The 22112-nt window shown below is 39.8% G+C and overlaps 2 protein-coding genes across 3 annotated transcripts in view; one reads left to right on the plus strand and one right to left on the minus strand.

The window, feature by feature from the left end:
* Positions 1-1196: 1196 nt before the first annotated feature.
* On the plus strand, positions 1197-8836 carry azin1a (antizyme inhibitor 1a). 2 transcript variants are annotated; one of them, XM_086154772.1, is made up of 12 exons: positions 1197-1406; positions 2721-2842; positions 3936-4145; positions 4285-4458; positions 4743-4915; positions 5741-5875; positions 6021-6102; positions 6231-6305; positions 6464-6629; positions 6802-6917; positions 7086-7303; positions 7405-8836. In XM_086154772.1, the coding sequence occupies exons 3-12, from the start codon at positions 4044-4046 to the stop codon at positions 7517-7519; spliced, it is 1356 nt and encodes a 451-aa protein (XP_086010898.1). In that variant the 5' UTR covers positions 1197-1406; positions 2721-2842; positions 3936-4043; the 3' UTR covers positions 7520-8836. The 2 variants fall into 2 exon arrangements, with proteins under 2 accessions (XP_086010898.1, XP_086010896.1); XM_086154770.1 differs by lacking the exon at positions 1197-1406 and adding an exon at positions 1869-2069.
* A 132-nt stretch (positions 8837-8968) lies between these two features.
* The window catches only part of LOC147229342 (dynein axonemal heavy chain 5-like), a 50708-nt gene continuing 37564 nt past the window's right edge, over positions 8969-22112 (minus strand). Inside the window, exons 69-88 of the mRNA XM_086154769.1 lie at positions 21161-21296; positions 20785-20966; positions 20454-20588; positions 19813-19968; positions 19022-19204; positions 18498-18602; positions 17724-17862; positions 17504-17618; positions 16930-17120; positions 15981-16102; positions 14992-15141; positions 14468-14713; positions 14075-14294; positions 13100-13305; positions 12371-12574; positions 11974-12189; positions 11653-11865; positions 11184-11336; positions 10180-10411; positions 8969-9870 (exon numbers count right to left, since the gene is read on the minus strand). Of these exons, the coding sequence (XP_086010895.1) occupies positions 9719-9870; positions 10180-10411; positions 11184-11336; positions 11653-11865; positions 11974-12189; positions 12371-12574; positions 13100-13305; positions 14075-14294; positions 14468-14713; positions 14992-15141; positions 15981-16102; positions 16930-17120; positions 17504-17618; positions 17724-17862; positions 18498-18602; positions 19022-19204; positions 19813-19968; positions 20454-20588; positions 20785-20966; positions 21161-21296 (3456 nt within the window). The 3' untranslated portion in view covers positions 8969-9718. The remainder of the gene's footprint in view (positions 9871-10179; positions 10412-11183; positions 11337-11652; positions 11866-11973; positions 12190-12370; positions 12575-13099; positions 13306-14074; positions 14295-14467; positions 14714-14991; positions 15142-15980; positions 16103-16929; positions 17121-17503; positions 17619-17723; positions 17863-18497; positions 18603-19021; positions 19205-19812; positions 19969-20453; positions 20589-20784; positions 20967-21160; positions 21297-22112) is intronic.

A 22112-nucleotide genomic window follows, 5' to 3' on the forward strand; every position in this document is an offset into this window, starting at 1 on the left:
CCAGCATAATGAGTAACAAGTCAATATTCTATAGTCATTAATCTGTTTTGTTGATTTATCAATTCTTAAATGACTGCTGGGTTTTGGTCAGTTGGGGTTAATCGATGCAAGGTCTGTGTGATGATGTAATCTGTTTGCAATGTTTGCAAATAAGAATTCCTGCTGCACAATGCAGCCACTGGAGTATTTGGCCTCACAGTGGGTGGTACACATGTCTCGCTGTCGCATACCCAGTGGCTGTGATGGCTATTATGAGCCAAACAATGGGAATCAAACATTGTGTGTTACTGGAAGCCACTTTAGATGGTATGTCAGATTAGACTTATATATATAGTTTGATTTCGTGTCGGAGAAAACAAGCACAAAACACGGAACAGCTTTTGTGTTGCAGTCCGAGTCAGTGTTGCTGCCTCTGTGGTCCTTACAATGGATTCCGAGCAATGATTATAAACACTGTTTTTATATTTTCCTCCCTACAGAGTGTGAAAATCTCATCTGACACAATATAATCTTATCACGGTTGTGGAAATTCACAAAAATGTTGTTACGTTAAAAAAAAAATGACAACCTGAAATTAGATGTAAAGATAGGTTAAATGGAAAGATCAAAATACTCACATGACAGTGGGTTTATATAATTTAAATTCTGTTTGCTGTATTGCTATTGATGTCATTTAATTAATAGAAACAAATTTTGGTTGGAATGGTTTCCTCGTCAGTTTTAAGACTCTACTTCACATCTCTGTCTCTTTGCAATGTCCCCTTGAAATCTCCTCAGTACACTACAATTAACCACAGCTCTATGGATGAACAGTATGCCCCAAATGCAATATTAATTAGTATATACATTCGGATGCTGTTTATATTCAAACATTTCTATACAATCTAGAGCATGATTTTCTATCAGTTGTGCATTTAAGATATAAGTTAGTTATATGGGAAATTATTTGTGATTTATCTGTTATTTTCTACTCACTAGGTATGTGTCCCTCGTAAGACCTGGATGATGTCAGTTCTGACTTGGAGTCAAAACAGCCCCCAAGAGAAAACAGTTCCCCTATGTTTAGCCAACAGTAGCAGAGCTTTCCTTGGCACCCTCCTCTTCCAGTGTTGAGGAGGGAGACATGCAAATTTGTCTCCTTGAAAAAACTCAGACCCAGACACTGCATTTTCAGAGATAGGCACAACTCCCAAAGTTACAATAACAGACAAGTGTCTGCAACTTCAGCCTGAGCGTGAACTTGACACGTCTACCAGTGCACTCATCGATGTTATTACTAGTGGGACTAATGCTTTGCAAGTGCTAATTTTGACTTCAGAAAAGAAAAAAAAAATCTTCAAACTTCATCGGACAGCATTTTCAGCCTATTATTGTGCAATGGGAAACAGAATGAAGACATAACCCAGGTAAATCATGGAAAAAATCCTATTAAATATACATTTCTCATTCTTGCAGATCCTTTATTGTTTTTATTATTCATATTGTGTTTTTGTTGTTTTCAGCGGTTAGTAATTCTGTAAGTAAACAAAAGACGTCCCACAGATTTCTTTATATTTCCTTTATGGTATTTTTGACAGCTCCTAACTCCGCCCACAGTGGAAATTCAGAGTACAGATGAAACAATGTTTATCAATTTTATTCTGAATTTATTTACCATTTATTTTCCCCATAATAATGAAGCAAATATATGTTATCGGTTTAAATGTTGTTCTATGTACTATATGTGTGTGTGTGTGTGTGTGTGTGTGTGTGTGTGTGTGTGTGTGTGTGTGTGTGTGTGTGTGCTGCAATATGGTCGTTCGTCTGATTTTATTTTGGTGTTTTAACCGGAAATGAGAATAGTAAGGTACTTCAAATGACGTCGCCTTTTCCCTTACACGGTTTGGTTCCTTCCGGAAGCAGCAAATGAGCTAAATCTAACTCGCACATAATCGAAGAGTCGATTATAACCTGACTCAATCCTTAAACTCCATGGAACACAATTTCTCTTATTGTAATCCCACCACTCGTTAAAAATTCCGCCGAAAAAGAAAAAGCGTTCTGTCCCCTCGTTTGGGTTTGCAGGAGACGTAAGTGATGCTAGCCAACCGCATTGTTAGCTCGCTAAATAGCATTCTCTTAGTTCATCCGAAAAACCAACGCTTTGTTTGTTAACCACGGATGATAGTTTTATAAACACCAACATGTTCGACAAGTAGAAACAATGCTGGTAATGCCTTGTTACAATATATTGCGTAAACTGGCATATAATTACCGTTGTTAAAGGCCGGATGCTAGCGGTTCTTCATATTGTTAGCCATGTTCAACAACCGGTATATGCTGTATATTTGTAACGACGTTATTATTCGAAATATTACATCCACCCGTTACACTTTTGTATTTACCTTGCCACAAAACCACCGTGTGAAGACGCGTAGCTGTTCTTAACAAACTCCGATTATTCGAAGTTGCCTGTCATGGTTTCTGTTGTTCATTTTATTGCATTAAAGAGTTCAGAAGGCTTTCCAACGGCTATTTCAGTTACTTACTCAATGTGTATTACGATTCAGTACCACATATTACCTGCGGAAGTGTATTTTTTCTTGTGTTTGCCAAGAAAGTACCAAGACTGCAAAAAATGTAGTTGAAGATGAAACCTTGCATCATTTTTTGAGAAACATTAGTTCTTAATGGTTGTTTCTGTCTCAATGGCTGATCATTGTCCCTCTCTCTGTTTTCAGGTGTACAACAACTACCCAGAGGATCTAGGGGCAGCTCTTTACCGAGAGTCATTTGACTTCAACGCCGAGCCACCTTGGGATCCTAGCTGATAGTGGAGGAGTTCAACCCCAGACTCATCCATGTGAGTAGCAAGCAGAACAGATGGTGTTTTCATGGTATAAATAGAAAGCAGGATAGTGTTTTCCCATGCATTTCTGTATAAGCATGCTGGGATATCACTCTCAATAAATCCATAACAAATAATTGTCACAATGGACCAGAGTAAAAACCAGATGAAAGTGATATGTCCCAGATAAATCAGTTAATAGTTATTTCAGATCTAGACTTTTCAGATCTATTTTCAACATTTTTTTTCCGCACCAATTTTATTTCAGCTGCTTTTATCTACGGATGTCTCTCTTCTTCAAGTCACCTACCGTTGTTTTGCATTCACAGGGGATGTCTTAACATTCCAATGTACATTCTCAGCATAGCTTAAACTGACGTGTAATTCAAATGCAATTAAGGGCACGAAATTCTTGTCCCTGTGTTTGTTGCGCTGGTTCACTCCTCTGCTGAGTGTTCCAACCCAATACTTCAAATTCATCAAATTAATCAATGTTTCTGTAATTGTATACAGTGGGTTTCTGTGCAGAGACTTATCAATTTACAAAATGTTATCAAGTCACTGTTCCTTGGTTTGAATTTCTATGCAAGTACAATTATCATTCAAAAACCTCTCCTCATCTTGTGTATATCCATCAGTGACTGGCCCCAAGATACCCAAATCACGGCACATTTGGTCGAATGCAAGTTACTGTGCCTCTTTGATCTATACGGAAACGCTATTTATGGTAAAGTTCTGACAGTCAGCAATCTATCATCTAGGTTAATGCCATCAGAAGGAACCTTTATGGGTCACAGTTTGTGGATTGATGGTGATTGCTGAGTGCAATTGATAGTTAAGTACATGAACCCTGTGCCCCAGACTCCGTTATTACAGCTACTTTTGAAAAGAGGTGGCCTCTCACAAAACATCCCTGTGACGTAAGACCTGACTGGATCTGTTGTGTTTTAGTTTTTTTGTGGCTTACTAAAAATGACTTGTTTTTTTAGGAATCTCATTAGAAATGTTCACATCTTAACTCTTGAGAAAGCATTGAAGTATTTGCTGTGCTGTTAAAAATACATAATTGAAACATAGCTGATTCTCACAGCATTTCCACTTTTCTCAGTTTGTTGCATAGGCATAGGACCCAGGGGCTCAAGGGAGAACGAGCGAGACCACTCTGCACTTGCCATATTCTTTATGCCTGCCGGATAAGCAGAACACGGTTGAGAGGATGAAAGGAATCACTGATGAACCGCAGTATTCTGTGTGCCTAATGGAAGGAGGCACAACCCTCTGTGATGTGATTGACAATCACATTTTTGAACAGACTTTGGTAAACAATCTCATTTTAATTCTAGTTATGTATCATAGCTAATTCAATATGTCTTAAGTAAAACTTGTTTGCCTTGAATTATGTTGGCAACATTTTTTTCCCGAGTTTAAATCTGAATGTATGTTTCCTTTTTAAACAGTCTGAGAAGAATGCATTCTTTGTTGCCGACCTGGGAGTTATTATGAGACAGCATGTTCGCTGGCGAACACACATGTCCCAAATCCGACCATTCTACTCGGTTAGGTGCAACAGCAGTCCAGCTGTTATCGAAGTTCTTGCCGCCCTCGGCACTGGATTCATATGTTCCAACAAGGTACAGTCCAACGAAACTTGCCGTTTTGTCAAAAACCTTTTTTTCGTCAGTGTTGCTATGTTACAAATTCACGCATCTGCCTTTAGAGTAGGCACAATTTAAAGGCCATTTAATTGAATTAATTGACCCCATCCCATTATCAGTTACAACCTCTTTACACTGATGTATTCACCCCCTCATTGCTATTGTTTCTTAAATCTGTATGGTTTTGAATATTTTGGCCAGAGAAACCCTTTGTGTGATGGCAGTCATAGTATTTTAAAGAAGTTTCTTTGTTTTTTCAGTCGGAACTAGAGCTTGTTCAGAGCCACGGTATTCCCCCTGAGGACATCATGTATAGCGGTGTTTGTAAGCAGGTTTCCCAGCTGAAGTATGCAGCAAAGAATGGCATTGACCTCCTTGTGTGTGACAATGAAGCCGAGCTGCACAAAATATCCCGCTGCCACCCCAATGCCAAGTAAGTTCTTTACGAAACTTGATTCAAGCAAATTATTAACTTTGAAACAGTGATGACTGACAGATGGTAATGTCGTGGAATCTATTTCAAATCAAGAACTGACTAAAACTCATCTTTGAGTAACAAAAGCACAAGCACTTCTTTTCTTCTCCACCACAGCCCAGCTTTGTTGTGAATTTGTTGATCAAATGAGTGTATAATTACAAAAAGCTCCTGCTTACTACTCTCATGTCTCCACTGAGGGAATATTTTGCCCTCCCCATTCTGTCAAATCAAAAATCAAGTCGTGAAACCAAAATCGAAATTGCAGAGACTCTTTGAGCCTAAAGCACTTTTCATTCATGTCATTGTACCTCCTCAATCAATAATAACAAAATAATAATAATAATAATGTATCCTTTATTAATCCCTGTGGGGAAGTTTAGTTAGAAGATAATACTTATCTTCGATGAACCATGAAAAAATGAATATTGATAATAACTATAATAATGGTGATCAAAGAAGTTGTGGGGGGATATGAGCCATAGATTTAGGAGATATTGAAACCAATATTTGGACTTAACTGCCATGTTTTGCCTTGACCATCGGTTCACATAGTAATTTACGTTTCTCTCAAAATTAGTTTTGTGTAAAAGGAATAAATAGTTTTCTTTCAGAAAACATGTTATGTTTAGTGTCTGGTGAGTTGATATTAATCTGAAATGATCAGATAAGCAACACTAAGACTTTATGGAAAGCGTATGATAGTGCAAAAACCTCCCTGGATTTCCTACATTCTTTTCTCTCGACAAACCGTAACAAAAGAATGTATTTCCTTTACTTTAGGCTGCTGCTGCAGTTGTCAACAGAATCATCACGCCAGGACGATGAGCTAAGCATGATGTTCGGCTGCACCCTCAAAGACTGTAGGCATCTGCTGGAGAGTGCCAAGAAGCTGGGCATGCAGGTGGTTGGGGTCAGGTGAGACTGAGCGATGCTTGGGGAAACCCGGTTAGAAAATGAAACCCAAAGCTTTATAAAGGCATTCAGCCAGTACACTTTTGAATTCAAGCAGCTTCATCCTTGTAGAATGTAACCATCATCCCCCCCCTTTGTTTCCCATCAGGTCCCTGATCTCTAGCTGTTGTGAGGATGACCATGTGTACATCAATGCCATCTCTGATGCTCGTTGTGTTTTTGACATGGCGGTAAGTTGAGTGAAATTTGTGTGGGACTTCGATCGCTCATAGTTACAGTTTTACATAAAGTCCAGTAATAACTTGTAGTTGATAATAAATGCGTTGGTTATAAATTTACAAATCTCTGTCTGTTGCAGGATGAAATTGGTTTCAAGATGAAAATCTTGGATATTGGGGGGGGGTTCGGCGGCTCCGAGACCCAGCTAGATCTGGTAAGTAACACATTTATAGCATTTGAATCTGATTTCAAATTACGAGGACTAAATATTGTTTATGGCCTTGCTTTTAAAGGCAGACAATCCCATTCAGATTGGAACACCTCAGCTGTTTTGGATCACCCCGTTTTCTAACCAGCCTCGATTTCTTGCAGATCAACAGCGTAGTCATGTCTATGGTGGACTTGTACTTCCCTCCTTCTACTGGAGTTTCCATTATTGCTGAGCCAGGCAGCTACTTTGTGTCCTCTGCCTTCACTCTGGCCGTCAACATTATCTCCAAGGAGGTTGTGGCCCGGGATCGAGAGGGCCATGCACATAGTCAGTGTACAGTATTAATATTCACAGATGTAAAACCTAATTTATGGTCTTGTGGTGAGGAGAGTAATTTCAATGATGTACTTACAGTTGGCCCAAAATGCAATACAACTCTTCAAAATGTGTGTATCAAGAGCTGTGATGAAATATATTTCAATGTCTCCCCACTGAATAGATAATCTATCTCCCAATGATGAGCCAGAGTTCCAGTACTACATGAATGAGGGAGTTTATGGATCATTTTCTTGCAAACTCACAGAAACCCAGATATCTGCACCATCTGTTCACAAGGTGAGGTTTTTGCTGTTTTTTTGCCATGCAGAAAGAAAAATCTGATGCGAGTTGTTCAAAGCACAAGTATGTCACCTTGCTGCGATGAAAAATCCATTTGTTGTATGATTCTTTTTAGCACCGCTTCCTTTTGTGAACTAAATAGTTTTCTGCTTTGTCTGGCGGCAGAAAACCTCCCTAGATGCTCCAGTGTTCAGCAGCAGCCTTTGGGGGCCCTCAGGCGATGACCTGGACCAGGTCATGGAGCACTGCCTGCTGCCTGAGCTCAACATTGGAGACTGGATCTTGTTCAATTTTGCAGGGGCCTACAGTCTTGGCCAGCCTCTCTGCACCCCCACCGACTCTCCAACACCACCCGTATACAATGTCATCTCCTCTCGAGACTGGTGAGGAATTCATTTTACCTACCGTAGCTGAACGAGTCGCATGACTTACGATTTCAATGAAGAATGTGTCGTAATGATGCTTGCTCATCATCCTCTCCCAGGTTTGAGATACAGGACACTGGTGTCACCCAGGAGGCTACACTGAAGAACTTCTCATTGGTCCCTTATTTCCTCAACTCCTGCCAAACAAATGCTGCACTCTCAGTACCAGCTTAGCAATTATCAGACCAGGAGAGCATAGCTGTCCTTTCCTGGTTTCTGCTGCTTGTTTCTCTTGGTCCACATTCCAAAGGGATGAACTAAACCAACATTGCAGATAGTGCTTGAAATTTGTGGGACCAGGCTGGAAACCTCAATGCAGTAGTATGTGGTTAGTCAAAGTAGATATTGAAAAAGTTAGTGTGCAACAAATTGGATAACTCCAGCTGGACAAACACCCTTTTTGTTTTTGCTTTGAGTACAGTTTACACATATACAGTTGATATATAATAATTTTTAAGGATTATATTTGAAAAATCTAATAACTGTTGTCTTGTTTGCTGCCAACCATGTAAAATTCTCGATCTCAGTGAAGTGTTGTATTTAAATGCAGCAACAGTTATGATGTCTTGTAGAATGCGCTGCTGTGAGATTCCTATTTATGATTTTCATTGGTCGTGTAGTTACGTTTTGTGTTGACTATAATTCCATAATTACAGTACATTTATGAATTGAGTTAATGTTAAAAAGCTGCACTTGTGGCAGATCAACTTCAAAGTTAAACCCAAGGTTGTCAGGCTGGCGAAGGTCATTAAGTTGATGACATGTGAAGTCACTGCAGACCAGACCTGCTACAGATCAGGTCAAAATTCTATACCTATAGATCTATACCTATGGATTTCCTGTTTTGTTTTTGATAACATCACCTGTCACCAAACATACCATTTTGTGAATGTGTTCATCAAAAGAGTGGGAAAGCAAGTTGAATCTCCAAGTCGATGTGAATATGTTGCAGTTGCTTTGTGGTGCAGGCCCCAGATTTGCATCTCACTGAATTGAGATGGTGTGTTTATGAAGCTGAGTTAATCTTCTGTTTGATGCAGTAAATGCAGACTGATCAGTGTAGTGTCTCCTTTGAATCTATAAAAAGTAATTCACTCTCAAATTGTAAGCTGAGGCCTTAGCGTAGGGTCTATCGCATTGCTGGCTCCCAGACGAATGAAAGACTGACTGATAACATGCCCCAGCATACAGTTCACTACTCAGCATGTGCTGCCGGTGGATTAAGGGAAGTGTAGACAAGGTAACACAGCAGACGTGAAGTGAGAATTTAATTTATAACGCAAGGAAACACACACACACACACACCGGTATATGTGGGTGTATGTGTTTTGTTAAATTTGTTTTTCAAATTTAATAATGTGACAAAATATAATTTCCTGTATCTGTGAAACTGTCAATCCATATGTCTAAAGCCTGATTGTTAAGGCATTTGCCCATTGGCTTACAACTGCTTGTCTCCATGAACAGTAATAAAAGGCTTATTGACTCAAATCTGAATCGCCAGGCGTATACTTTCTCTCATGCAATCAAATGTACATTTCGAAATAGCTATACGTGAATAATATCTAAGCTCTCCTTATAGAGTAAAAAGAGTAAAGATGAGAATGATAAATCATAGAATATATTTTCTTTATTCATCTATGAAGTGTGATAACTGGTGGTGTACTCTATTGTAAGATTCAGCCAGAGAACTGCAACACCAGAAACCTGCTGGGCTGCACAACAGTTCCAGCTCCTGATCTTGTGGGATCTGTGGAACCTAACTGAGTCCCACAGGACAAATTCATTCATTTGTAGAACTTGTCATATGCAATTATTATGAAAACCTGCCAATATAACACTGCGCGGGTCAACGGGATCACAGATGACATCTTTTAAAATAATGAAAAAATCAACACCTCTTACATAAAATTAACACTGAATTTGACAAAACTTGCAAAGAGTGGCCTGTGTCACACTGTATGATGTAGGTATATCTAAAGCCGAGTGACGATCAAATGAGACCAAAACATAGCAATGTCCAATTTTTAGTAGCATCCTATGAAAAATGGTCTCTCAAAATTAAAAGTTGTAAAATTTGAGACAAAGTGAAGAAAACAAATGATAACAGATTAAATGTAACATTAATATTGAAAGGGTAACATGAGTTAATGTTAAAAAGCATTTTGAACATGTTTTTGTATTTATATTGCTCTTTAAAAAAAGAATACTTGGACCCAAGCAGTCGATTAAATGACATCATAGTCAGTAGAACAGTCTAAAAATCCCATCAGAAAAAAGGTGCATCTTTTTTAAAGTCTGACATCGGGAGTGAGAAAGGAGGAAAATCACACCCATCATACCGCCTAGATTGAGGAGTGAGACTGAATCCAATCACTTGACATCACAGAGGAGAGCCACTCCACGGAGGATCCAGTATTCTGGAGATTGTGAAGTGTTCAGGTCCACGGCTGCAATGTAGTTCATGTCTGTCCTAACAGGCTTTTTATAGACTGGACAGCAGTAAAGCCTGGGATCCTTCATACCTACAACGACAACAAGCCAAAAGTGTCATCTGACACAAGCCGTAGGAGGAAAATGAACCTGTGCTGCATGTGAGGAACATTGAGATATATAATGAGATATAAATCCACCCAACTATACATCAAATACATCCATCTTTTTATTGCAACTGAGCGTAGAATAAAGGGACAGAGACATATTAGATCTGGAAAGAATGGCCTCATAGGAAGACAGCCTGCATTCTGTGTTTAACCCTTTTCTACACTCGGACTTTGCAAACCCAGAGAAAACCATCTAAGCAGCCACACTTCGATCAAAGAAGTAACTCTCACCGTTATTTTCAGCATACATCCTGATCACAGGCATCATCTCAAACAGGACTTTTGGTTTGGAGTCGATGAGTCTGCTGCTGCGCCGGTCCCAGCCGGCTCCCTCTAGGTGGAGCCCATAGACATACACTCCTTCAGTCGGGGGCTGGGTGATGTCATCCTTCATCCATCTCGTCACCTCATTACAAAGCACCATGCGGTCCAAGGCCCATCCTTTATTTGCTCGGGTGATCTCCTAGCGGCGTAAAATCCATACGTTGAAGCAATGACATTGACTATATGCTCCAAAGGGATACAGTTCACCAAAAGGCATATAGAGACTTTTAGTTGATCATTTTATAACTTATCTTGTTGAACTGAAAAACAAAGACATGTGTGAGCTGAGAGTAAACAAAAAGAGAAAAGCATAAGACTCTTCACAGGGTTTTCTTAATGCTGCAATAAATTCACCAAAAATCAAACACATGTGGAAGCATCTCAAAGTCATGCAGCTCAAGTTTAAAACAAGAACTGGTCATATTTTGTATTTCATCCATCTTCTGCCGCTTATCCTGCACTCAGGGTCACGGAGGATGCTGGAGTCTATCCCAGCTGTCATTGGGCGAGAGGCGAAATACACCCTGGACTGGTCGTCAGTCAATTGCAGGGCCACATACCCGTATATAGACAAACACCTGTTCACTCCCTCATGAGCCAATTTTCCCAATTTTTCCAATTAACCTGCATGTTTTTGGACTGTGGGAGGAAACCGGAGAACCTGGAGGAAAACCCACAAAGACACAGGGAGAACATGCAAACTCCGCACAGAAGGGCCCCCTTGTCAGAATCGAACCAGGGCCCATCGTGCTGTGAGGCCGAAGCGCAAATCACTGTGCCGCCATTTAGTCGTATTTCTTTTCATGTAATTCATTGTAGTTGAGCGCTAAAGATTCATCATAAAGGAATGCCCCTCTCCCGGAGTTCAAGAGGAGAGGCCGCTCTGGTCAGCTGGTGCCAGATGTGTTCACCTGTCTCATGGCTGTAAGAAAACCCTGTGGGTTGAAGAACCCTGTCATCCAGAAGCAGTTGGGCCGCCCTTCAAAGATCCAAGCCTGGAACTGCCGGTTTCGCTCGAGCAACTCTGTGAACCAAAACCCCAGGGTGCTGGAGGCCCATGATGCCTGAAAAACAGAGGTGAATAATGTGAATCAAACACTTAAGACTGTTATTTTACAAATTTTGAGGAGGAGAAAACAGTTCAGGGAAAAATGGTTTCTCTCTGCAGAAAGAAAAAGAAGCATTCATGAAGAAAATGCCATTTAACTTTTTGACTCCAAAGAATTCTCATGATAAGTTTGCTCTAGCATGTTTAGGATTTCCAGTAAAGTATTGGATGTAGAGTCTCGCTTGTTATTTTCTATCTCTGCCTTTTCTCCAAGCTACATGAGAAAATATTTTCTATTTCTATTTTAGTGCCAGTCGATATTCTTTCCCCACCTTCTTCCAGCGGGCGGGGATGCGTGCATCGTACATGCAGTCCAGGGCGTCACGTAGGTTCTCGCTCATGATGATGGTCCCGTCAATCGCTAACTTGAGGTCTGTCAGGGTGTTTCTGACCAACGCGATAACTCTCTGCATGCGGTCAATCTCTTGACGTAGGAAGATGTTCATTGGCTGAAACGGACCCATCTTCTGCAGGCGCTCTCTCACCTGCCGTATATCATTGCCTCATTTCTCTCTGGGTATTCATCACACCAAACACTTCACATGCCACATATGGAAAGTTAAACAAGTGAACACACTTTAAGGGTGACTCACCTCAAAAGGCACATAGTCCTCTGGCAGTTTCTCCAGCATGTCATCAGCTAGTTTGGACACCACGTCCTCCCTGGTCTCCCCTGCCCCTGATGAGCTGTCTTTGGGCTGAATACTAAGGATGGTGTCCAACACATCCTTCGCCTGTTTACTCTGGTAGGTGATATCTGCATTCGGATGGAGGCCAAACACTTCTGGTGTGTCATAGGCTGGTAGGCCCTGAATGAACAACGAAAGGGATACATTCGGAAATAACACATCTATATGGAGCCCATCTCTTGAAAAAAACATGACAATGTATTTTGCATTACCCCCAAAACGGTGCTTATCGTTGTCTTGAAAACCCGTTCTATAAATTGTGGAGAGTGGATAAAAGTGAAGCCACCTGCAAGGGACCCACCTGAATATACGTGAGATACTGTTCAATGGTAGAACATTTAGGGATGCTGTAGCCGTTATAAAAGTTAAAGGCTGGTCCAAACATTTCCTCACTGAACCACACTTTGGCAAAGGTGTTGAGAAGACGCTTGTCATAGTCATCGGTCACACGGCCTCCGTACTGTATTTCTCCGATCATGTAGCAAACCGTGTTCCATGACACGCCCTGAAGAGACGGGAAACAATAAGCCAGAATAAACTTTACAAAATGGACACAATAGGGGAATATATGTTGGAAAAAATAAATTTCTGAAAATGCTTAGTATTGTTACACAGACTACAATTAGTTTGGCATGCTGATAAATGTGTGACTATGGTTTGGGTTGCTGGTTTAATACTTTAACTTTCCATATTACTGTTGTTACATTGATACATATTTTCATGTTACCACATTAGAAAGTTTGAAATTCCAAGTGTGATAAACGTGAATAACATCCAGTGAGATTGAAGGGACTCCTAATGAAAGGAAAACCTGTGCCAATGTGCAAAATATATAATACAAGACTACTGTGTTCTGTAATTTGAAAATATCTAGTTGTTTCCATCACATAATTTATAGTTAAATTTTATTTACAGGCTTCTTTATTGTGTGATTATTTCATATACAAACGTCCTCTGCTTCACAAGACCTTGTTAAATAACCAGTAAAAGCTCACCTGTTCCTCAAAAAAAGGTGCAGAAGTTCTCCTACCTTCCTGATGTCCAAGTCATCAAGGTGGTTCTGAAGAAACTGAACTGTGGCGTTGAAATCGGCCTGGTTGAACTCATAAGGAATATTCCATCCCAAAGGGCCATACTTTCTTCTCTCCTGTACGGTGCTATGGAGAAATGCCACTCCATACAGCATTGGCTTCCACTGCCCCATATTACTGACATCTAAGATATCTTGGTTGATTCCTAGTGATGGAAACACAGGCAAAAAACACAAGAGCAGCCCTCATTAACAAACAGAATCAGCTGTAATTTCTACATGTCATTTTCTGATCCATTTGAGCATATATATATATATATATATATAACCTTTTTTAATTAGATTTTCCTTTTTCATTATTCTTTTCAAGTCTTTCTGGTGTTTTTTTTTATCTGGGGCCAAAAACACCTGTGTGATACCTCTCTTGATTATCATCCAAACCATATCTTAACCAAAGTATGAGCCGATATTCTCCAGAAAGGCTGAGTTTACGCTCTTTTCATCTCCAAGGGTGTCCGTTTTTTTTAGGTGACAACATAATAATGCTGCTTATTGATATTTCTATATGGGACATGAAGCAAAGTTCATTGCATGGAAGGTTGATGCTGACACTGCGCAGAACTTAGGCAGAAGATGTGTGTCTTGGCATGAAGTCAAGGGCAAAGACTACAGAGTTCATGAATGTAATATACTAAAGGAAACAAAGGCGATCACAATATGCCGTTATTGTTGTCCGTGTTGTCTGTGTCCATTGTTTTTGCTTCACAGATTATTTGTTGAATCTGTGACTTACATGTATTCATGACCACAACAAATATATCTGTATAATGACTGCTGACTGGGGTTCCTGAGAGGTTCTAGGATACTTCATCCTTTTTTCAATTACATTTACCCAAATATTCCAAACCAAATGCGCAGTAGGTTTAAAGCCTTCTGTTTTTTAAACAAAGCTTATCTGTGGCAAACTGGGCCTACCTCCATAGGTCCTCTTCAGTCCTGCCTTCAGCCCCTGTGGTGGTTCATTTGTGAATTTGATTGACATCTGCAAAAGGGTGATGGGAAAGTGTTTGTGGACCTCTGTGGTCATCCACAGGCGGAAGCTGTCGTGGACAAAGTCTGTCTCTGTGATTGTTTCCAGTAGCTCATCCATGAAGTCGAGACCCAGATGGCAGTTCTGAAGTAAGGCCCACCCACCCTAAAGACAACGGACAAAATAGTAAAGAGGCCATGTAGTCAAAAGTCCAAAACACAGCTTTGAAATGGCTGAAGCGACCGTATTTGATCATAGTACTTAAAGATATGTGTCATCTAGGGACAAAGCTCCCATTAAGCCATGCGAATTGCAAAGTAATGACTTCACTGACTCACATTAGCCATGTTCTGCTGCAGGAGCTTACGGGCATGGACCTCCTGTCCTTGTCCCATGGAGACATATCGTGTCTCAAGCTTAAGCCGCTTCCCCAGGGCAATGATGGAGTCAGTTGGATCTGAGCCCATCGACAGGAAGCAGATGAGTGGCGTCCGGGGGTCGGATTCCTCCCAGGTTTTCTCCAAGTCAAGAATCACTCCTTCAGCATACTTCTCCCCCATTGCGTCGATGATGTATTTACGAGCCTGCGAGAGGGGGATAAGAGCAATCGGACGAAACAGAACAAAAACTCTAATTAAGTATTGACAGTTAAATCAAAATATTGTTTGCTGCTGAATTACCTGCAAACACATTGGAAGACACTCTTTTTAACTTGATACCTTATTAAGTGTTTTTAACACAAGGTGTGGGAATCAAAGTCTGGACTCTTCACTGTGCATTAAGTGATCTGGCACTTGAGGAAAAAATATCCTGTGATCATACAAGAACATTCTGGGTGTAGCTAAAGAGGAGGTTTTCGAACCTGTGCGATTGTCCTGTCAGGACACCAGCAGCGAATGAGGAGCAGACGTCTGAAACAGTCCAGAGCCTTGTCATAGGAGTTTGGTGCCTTCTCCTCCTCTGGAGCCTCTTTATCAAACCACAACTTCCACTGCTTCTCATGACAACTTATCTAAGAAAATGATATATTGCTTTGTCACAGGAAAAAAAACATCTATGTCAAGAGGTTTTTGATTTCTTGTGTGTTATATATAAAAAAGAAATACAGTAGGAACATGTAAACTTATCGCTTCCTTGCATCCTAGTCATTTCATGGAATAACCTGGGACTCATGTTTATAGCAAATCCAAGAAATTGGGATAGCACTGGTAATAGTTTTTTTCCAAGTCAATTTATAACAGCAGTTTTGTATCCCGGATTGAAAAGAAAAAAAAAAGTTTACATTTAAACAATGCAGAGACATGAGATGTTCTACTGTATGTTAGCTACCAAGAAGCTTTGGTAGCTTGTTTACTGGCGCAGGCGCTTTTTTAACGAGGACACAAATGGCAAGTTCAACAGCATAACATGTTCATTTTCAACAACCTATATTTCTTTGCCAGTCTGTTGACAGGTTAAAATGGCATAGCTCCAATTGGAAGGTTGGTGGTTTGATTCCCAGCTCCTCCTGTCTGCATGTGGAAGTGCCCTTGGGCAAAACACTGAACCCCATATAGTCCCTTATAGTCTGATTAGAACCTTGTATGGCAGCTCTGTCACCATTACTGTGTGAATAGGTAAAAGTGATCCAGTGTAAAGCCCTTCGAAACCGCAAGATGATGAGCCCAACCATGGAACCGAACATCCCTGGTTCAACAGGCTCCCAGCCTCCCAGCCTGTAGAATTGTTGTTGAGCAAGACACTGAACCCCTAACTGATCCAGTGGCTGGCCTCTACACATGGTTCAGCCATGATAGGTTAAAAATTTCCATCAGCATTCGAAAATGTTTGTGTACACCTAAGACAAAATACCTGGTCCAGCATATTAGAGAACTGCCAGAGCTTGCTGAGCTCTACAAGATTGAGCCAGGTCATGTCAAGGATCCATTTAGCTGGTTTCTGAGGGCAAGCCTTGAGGTCCAGAGATGCACCGCCTGGATGACACAAACACACTTCTGAAAAAGTGTCACGCTTGCAGGACATTAAATGTGGGTTATGTTCCCATTACATCAGGCTATATCTTACTCAAGCAAAGACGTTCTGTCCCATAATTCAGCTAGGATTCAAAAGACTATTGATGGTGCTGTTTGAAAGCAAAGGTTCCGTAATACCCACTGTTGTGTACTGAAAAACAAATACTAACAACCAAAAATTGCATTGAATTCCTCCTGTGATTCCATACTTTGCATGTTGGGAGTTATGGATGATGACTCCAACTGAATGTTGTAAGCATATGTTTTTTTATTTTGCATTTGTCCAGCTTTACCTGGCATACCAAGTATCCACAAAATACACCTGTATTACATTTTAAAATAGTTATTCAAGGACTCGGAGTGTTTCTTGTCATTTTTACAGACAGGAAAAGTGTTTTCCTGTAGAATGAAATCCTTACTTTTCTGTCCACATAAGGAAATAGTGTTATATTTTTCATTCTGAAATAGCTTCTATTAACATGCACATATTTCAGCATTTTAGGACATCAATAAAGTTATCATCTTTGGGGTCTGAGGGAATAATTGGGCCTGAGACTATCAAAATTCTTTCATTTTAAAGCATCCCCTAAACCCTGTTCTAGTATTTTCTGCATGCCAGTGCAGCTCCTGACTTATTCTTAAATATGGACAAAATTAATCATCCAACTTTTTCATGGGAATCTACATGTCCACTTGATTCAGGGCCAACAAATTGTTTTTTGTTTTTTTTTTTTCCACAAAAAAACAGACCATTTTTACAGCAATTCATTGCAATGACATCCTCCTACCTTTAATGAGTGTGAGGAACTCCTCATGTTTAACCCTGTTGCTTTGCATGTCAATCTTCAACGTCAACAGCAAAGTGAAGAGGAACTTGTGCTCCTCATAGAGTCCCCGTGCCGTGTACTTATACACCTCAAAGGTCATAAACTCTATGATGACAGCAATACGTTTGCTGGTGATGGGGCTTTTGAATGACCTGCTCGAGTAGAATATAATGAAAAATATCATAAGTGCTTATGACCGTGACACTTCAACAGTGACACTTCTGAACAGAAAACTGGAAGCGTGTGTTTATTGACTTGAGCATGAGCAGAAAACAGACAATGACCCTAAATAAGTCAGGTCTCATATAGTCATTATGGATATTGAAATCATGACACAGAAGTATCTGTATGGTTAGCATTATCACATGCAATAACAGATGTATAATTTGTGACTCAATAAAATCAACAAGATCAGAAAGTGTTCCAATTCCACAAGTGGTTCAGACATTAAAACAAATCAATAATTCTTTCTAGCTCATTTGTGGGAACTTTTAGAAAATGGCACAGTTAAAGACAAATGCAGAGGGAATCTCACCTCCCAAGAGAAAGATCAAAAATTCCCAGGAACTGTCTCAGCGAGGTCTGGTACATCACATTCACCATGCTCATCTCTGTGATCAGGAAGTATAAGATACTTCCCCTGGTGGCCACTGAAAACCAAAATGCATACAATTGCAAATGGCAATATTTTTACTTTTCATTTTTATCATAAAGTAATGGGGACCAGTATATTTGAGCCTGCTTGTATGACCCACCTGGTCGGTACTCCTCCCGAGCAGTATTGATCTGGACCTCAGTTTCAGCTGCAATCTGCAGTTTCTGAGTGACCTCCTCAGCTGTGCACTTGGTGTTGCTGAGGACAGTGATCAGGCTTTCATCATCCACCAGTGATCCCTTCAAAAATGAAATATTTTGCAAAAAGAAAGTCCGTATATATTGTTAAATATCACAGATATGAAATGGAATTACAACTGAATTTAACCAATTCAACCAAATGTACCAAATGTACCAATATACATGCCACTTTATTATAATGTTTTAACATTTGTGTAGGGATTTTGAGAAAAGCAGGTAAATGTTGTATTTCTGGAGAGGAAAGTGCCCTCCTGAAAATAAACTTGAAGACGTTTTAAATAATAATTCATAATATTCAGCACACCCTAAAGATTTACCCAGAAATAAGTAGATGATACAAAAATTTGATCAATTGGAATGAGGAAAAAAGAACTTCCAAAAACAAAAGAAAGAAAAAGCAGAGATACTTATTTGCATGGGAATTATATTTGCCAGAATGGTAAGTAAATCACAGTGGATTCCCTGTGCGAAATGGATGAAAAAATTAGCCCTTTAATAATCTAAAAAAAGAGTAGATATCGAGGTTATACTGAGAGTATGCAACTTAGCTTTTAGTGGTTGGTTTTCATCTTCATTGTTTTTCCTCCCTTGAGTTAAAGGTTTATTGACACTGCGGACTTCAATTTCAAGAGATTTCAAGAGAATCCCAGATAAGTCACATCTTGGTTTCTTGCCTGTGTACTTGTTAGTCGACAGAGAAGGTTGTCCTCCAGTTCCTTCATCTTTCTTTTGTTTGATGTAACATCTTCCAAGAGATTCGTCCTCTCCTTCTCCAGCTCCTGATGATATAGAAACATGTCATTGCATGCATGTGTATATGCACACGCATTTAATAAAAGTATCTACCTGTTATTCATCAAAAAAAGCTACAGCAAAAGAGCATTTGGAAGCATGATCAATAGCTAAAATGGCTACTATTATCGACTTTAATCAGGTATTTTTTATCTAAGTTTCGGGCACAGAGATGGCACATTTAAATTAAGTATTATTCCATCTAAACCATGACAGTTTGTTTTTTTGTGTTATTTCCTCAAGGATAAAACAGTAAAAAGTTACCACTACTGTCAGCAGCATGTGGCTCGAGGGGCCACCATGCCAGTATTACAAGAAATAACACTTATCCAAGTTGGTTTGTTTATAAAAGAAATACCCAATAAATCTAAATGAGACAATTTTACTGAGGTAAGAGCAGCTTCACCTGTTTCTCCGTGAGGATGACTCTGCCGAGCAACTGGTCCTCTAGACCTTTCATTGTTACAGTGAAGTCGATGATGGAGGTGCGGGCACTGATCTCAGGGGTGTAAGCTGGGTTGGGCAGCTTGGTGGTCATGTAGAGTCTGAAGCCTTTCATCACGTCAACCTCTTTGTCACCAATTTTCACCTGGGAGTAATTTTGATTGAGACATAGCGCAAGAGTAACACGACTTGTGGAGCGTAAAGCTAACATACCATTTCATACCATTCATACCATCCACAGGAAATAAAAGTACATCCATAGAAAGAGAGACCTTAAGGATTTCCATGCACTTTACTAAAAACTAGTTCACACCTAAAAAACAGCAAAAGGACAAGAGTTTGGAAAAGTATTGATATGAAAAAATATTGTTGACATAGCTTCCAATAAATGTAACATCTCTCAGAGACTGGGAGTAATACACAAATAAGATGAGAAATTTAAAAAAAAAAATGAAAAAGCATTTGTGGTTTCTCAGAAAAACAAGGACATGTGACCACATATTAAGAAATGAGTGCACAAATCTGTCCTGAGACTGTGCAGAATTGATGCAGGGTGTTCTGACATAAGGAGCTAGAAGAGCAGAGGACTAACTTGCCCTGACTGAGCCTATAAACTTGTTGAGACTCTGGTCAGGATAGTTGTTAACATGGGATAAGAACAAGTCCCACTCCATTTATTTTTCAAAGAATAAAAAAAAAAACAAAACAAGTCAGGCATCTGACAATCTCAGGTCATTTGGTTTGCCACATTACTTTGTAAGTAGAGCCAGTCTTGATGAAGTTCTTCTCAAGTATGTTGTCAAGGGCCGGATCCAACTCCTCTCCGATGTCTTCTATCAGTAAGGGGCGCCCAAGAGACAAACTGTCCTCCAAGTGGTTCTTGAAGTACTTGTGATTCAGTGATGTGATCTGGGAAAATAAATAGTTACCTCACCTACTTGAGGGAGTATAAACTGCATTATTTCAAAAATGTTGTTTAATGAGATACTTCTGAATAACATCCCCCTGAAGGAAGCATTTGATACAGTCAAAGGAAGGAGGGACATGTTTTGTTTCTCCTTTTTCCACAGATACAAAGGAGAAGCTGTGAGGAGTCATTTTAAGAAAACATCTCGATATCAACAAATGTCGAAACAATTTGTGGTCTATAAAGAGTGACCCAGTTGTGCTTTACACATTTATACCTCTGACTCATCTTTAAGTGTTACAGATCCAAAACAGAGATTGAGAACATTGTGTAAATGTATTCATAATGAAAATCTAAGCTGATAAGTTTAGAGAAGTAGTCATGTCATCTATGTAATGGTAAAATACTGGGGATGGGGCGGATATTGATAAAATGCATGCTTTCATCATTGAGAAACAATAATTCCTGATACAGCAACATACAGTACCTGCATGTCATTCTGGCACTCTTTGTTCTTAATCCAGATTTTTCCTTGTGTCTGAGGATCAATGAGGAGAGGGAAGCGTGCTGCTTTGGTGACAATGATGCCATTCTGGATAGACAGGTCATCATTAGGGAGCCCCTATGATAATAAAGAAAGACAAAAGATAGGATTTTTTTTTAAACATCTGATTATTGACATGTATGCTTGGGCCATGGTTTATTACAACTTAACAAATAATGTATATAAATGTATCTTGATGCAACCAGAATACATCCATATGCAACTGTTTGAAAAAAACTGGGATCTAATACAGGTACTCATGATGATCACACACCTGGAGGTTCCATTCACAGACAGTAGGAGCATCGATGAGTAGCTCGGTCAGATTGATATTACTGCCGAACGGAATGTGACGGAACCTCAGTTCATTCTGCCAGTCACTCAGTAGCAGATTACGAAACTCTTGATTGAATGGGCCGGAGTAAGACAGAAAAGCTGTTGCTAGGAGAACATCACCTGAAACGTGGTAAAAGTTGTATATGTGACAATGGCTCAATCAAAATGACTCCTAATATCATATCAAAAGTCAATCAGCAGTATTTTGAATACATGGCTAATGTGCTAATTAAAGTACAGATTATTTATTCAATCACAAAAACATTGTTCAATTACTTGCAGGTTTGTGAAACTACTTTGATTTTTAGACCCACCAACAAGACGCTTGGTTTGGGCAGCAAACTCTTTGCTCTGTTCTGTCCATCTCTCCTTCTCACCAGCTAAACCACTGATCAGAGATGAAGCAGTCTGCATCTTGTGCCTACAGCGATCAGCATCCTCCAGCAGGGTCTGAAATGGAACGTACACGCATCCGCAGCTCATAAGGTTGTGTGTCACAATTTCCCACAACTCAGTCATATGCAGTCGTCTATTTTGACTATAATCGTTTTGTACTGCAATCCATTGTTATTTCAGGTACAAATTGTAGATATTAAAAAGACAACAATCTTGCTCAATATCTGGCTATTTCACTTTCCAATTCCAAGCAAGCTTGCCTCTGTGGCACAATTGGAAAGCGCGTTCGGACCTTAACTGAAAGGTTGGTGGTTCGAACCCACCTAGGGATGTTTCTCTTCTTAGTGGTCAAGGTTTCTCTCTCAGCCAAAACACCTTTTTGAACAATGCTTGTCACAGAAAAAATAACTCATGTTGACATTAGCTGTGCTTTTACACAGAAGTCAAGCTCGCCTGGCTCGATTTGGAATGAAAGCATGTCATTGTCACTGTTAATTCTCGGATGAATACCAAATGTCTTTTTAAACTGTTCATGTACCAAATTGCATTAGATATACTATCCCACCTTCACTCACTAGCTTTCAGATGATGAAACACAACTGACAATATTCAATGCATGTCGTGTTTCCAATACAAGTCTGAGCCATTCCATACTGTATGTGCCCCAAAGGGCCATATTCGGGTGTTAACTCAATGTGTTTAAGTGTGTAAAGTCAGGCTAGTATAGTTGGTAGAGCATTAGACTCTTAATCTGAGGGTTGTGGGTTCAACCTCTGTGTTAGTGATCTTCCTTAATTTCAAGTACACTGATGTGTCTATTTTGTAGGCTGATATTAGCAGAACCACCACCCACTCACAGCATCATCTTGG

The sequence above is a fragment of the Fistularia commersonii genome, chromosome 11 (genome assembly GCF_037954325.1).
Source record: "Fistularia commersonii isolate RoL2024-O1a breed Wild chromosome 11, RoL_Fcom_v1.0, whole genome shotgun sequence".
NCBI classification, from domain to species: Eukaryota; Metazoa; Chordata; class Actinopteri; order Syngnathiformes; family Fistulariidae; genus Fistularia; species Fistularia commersonii.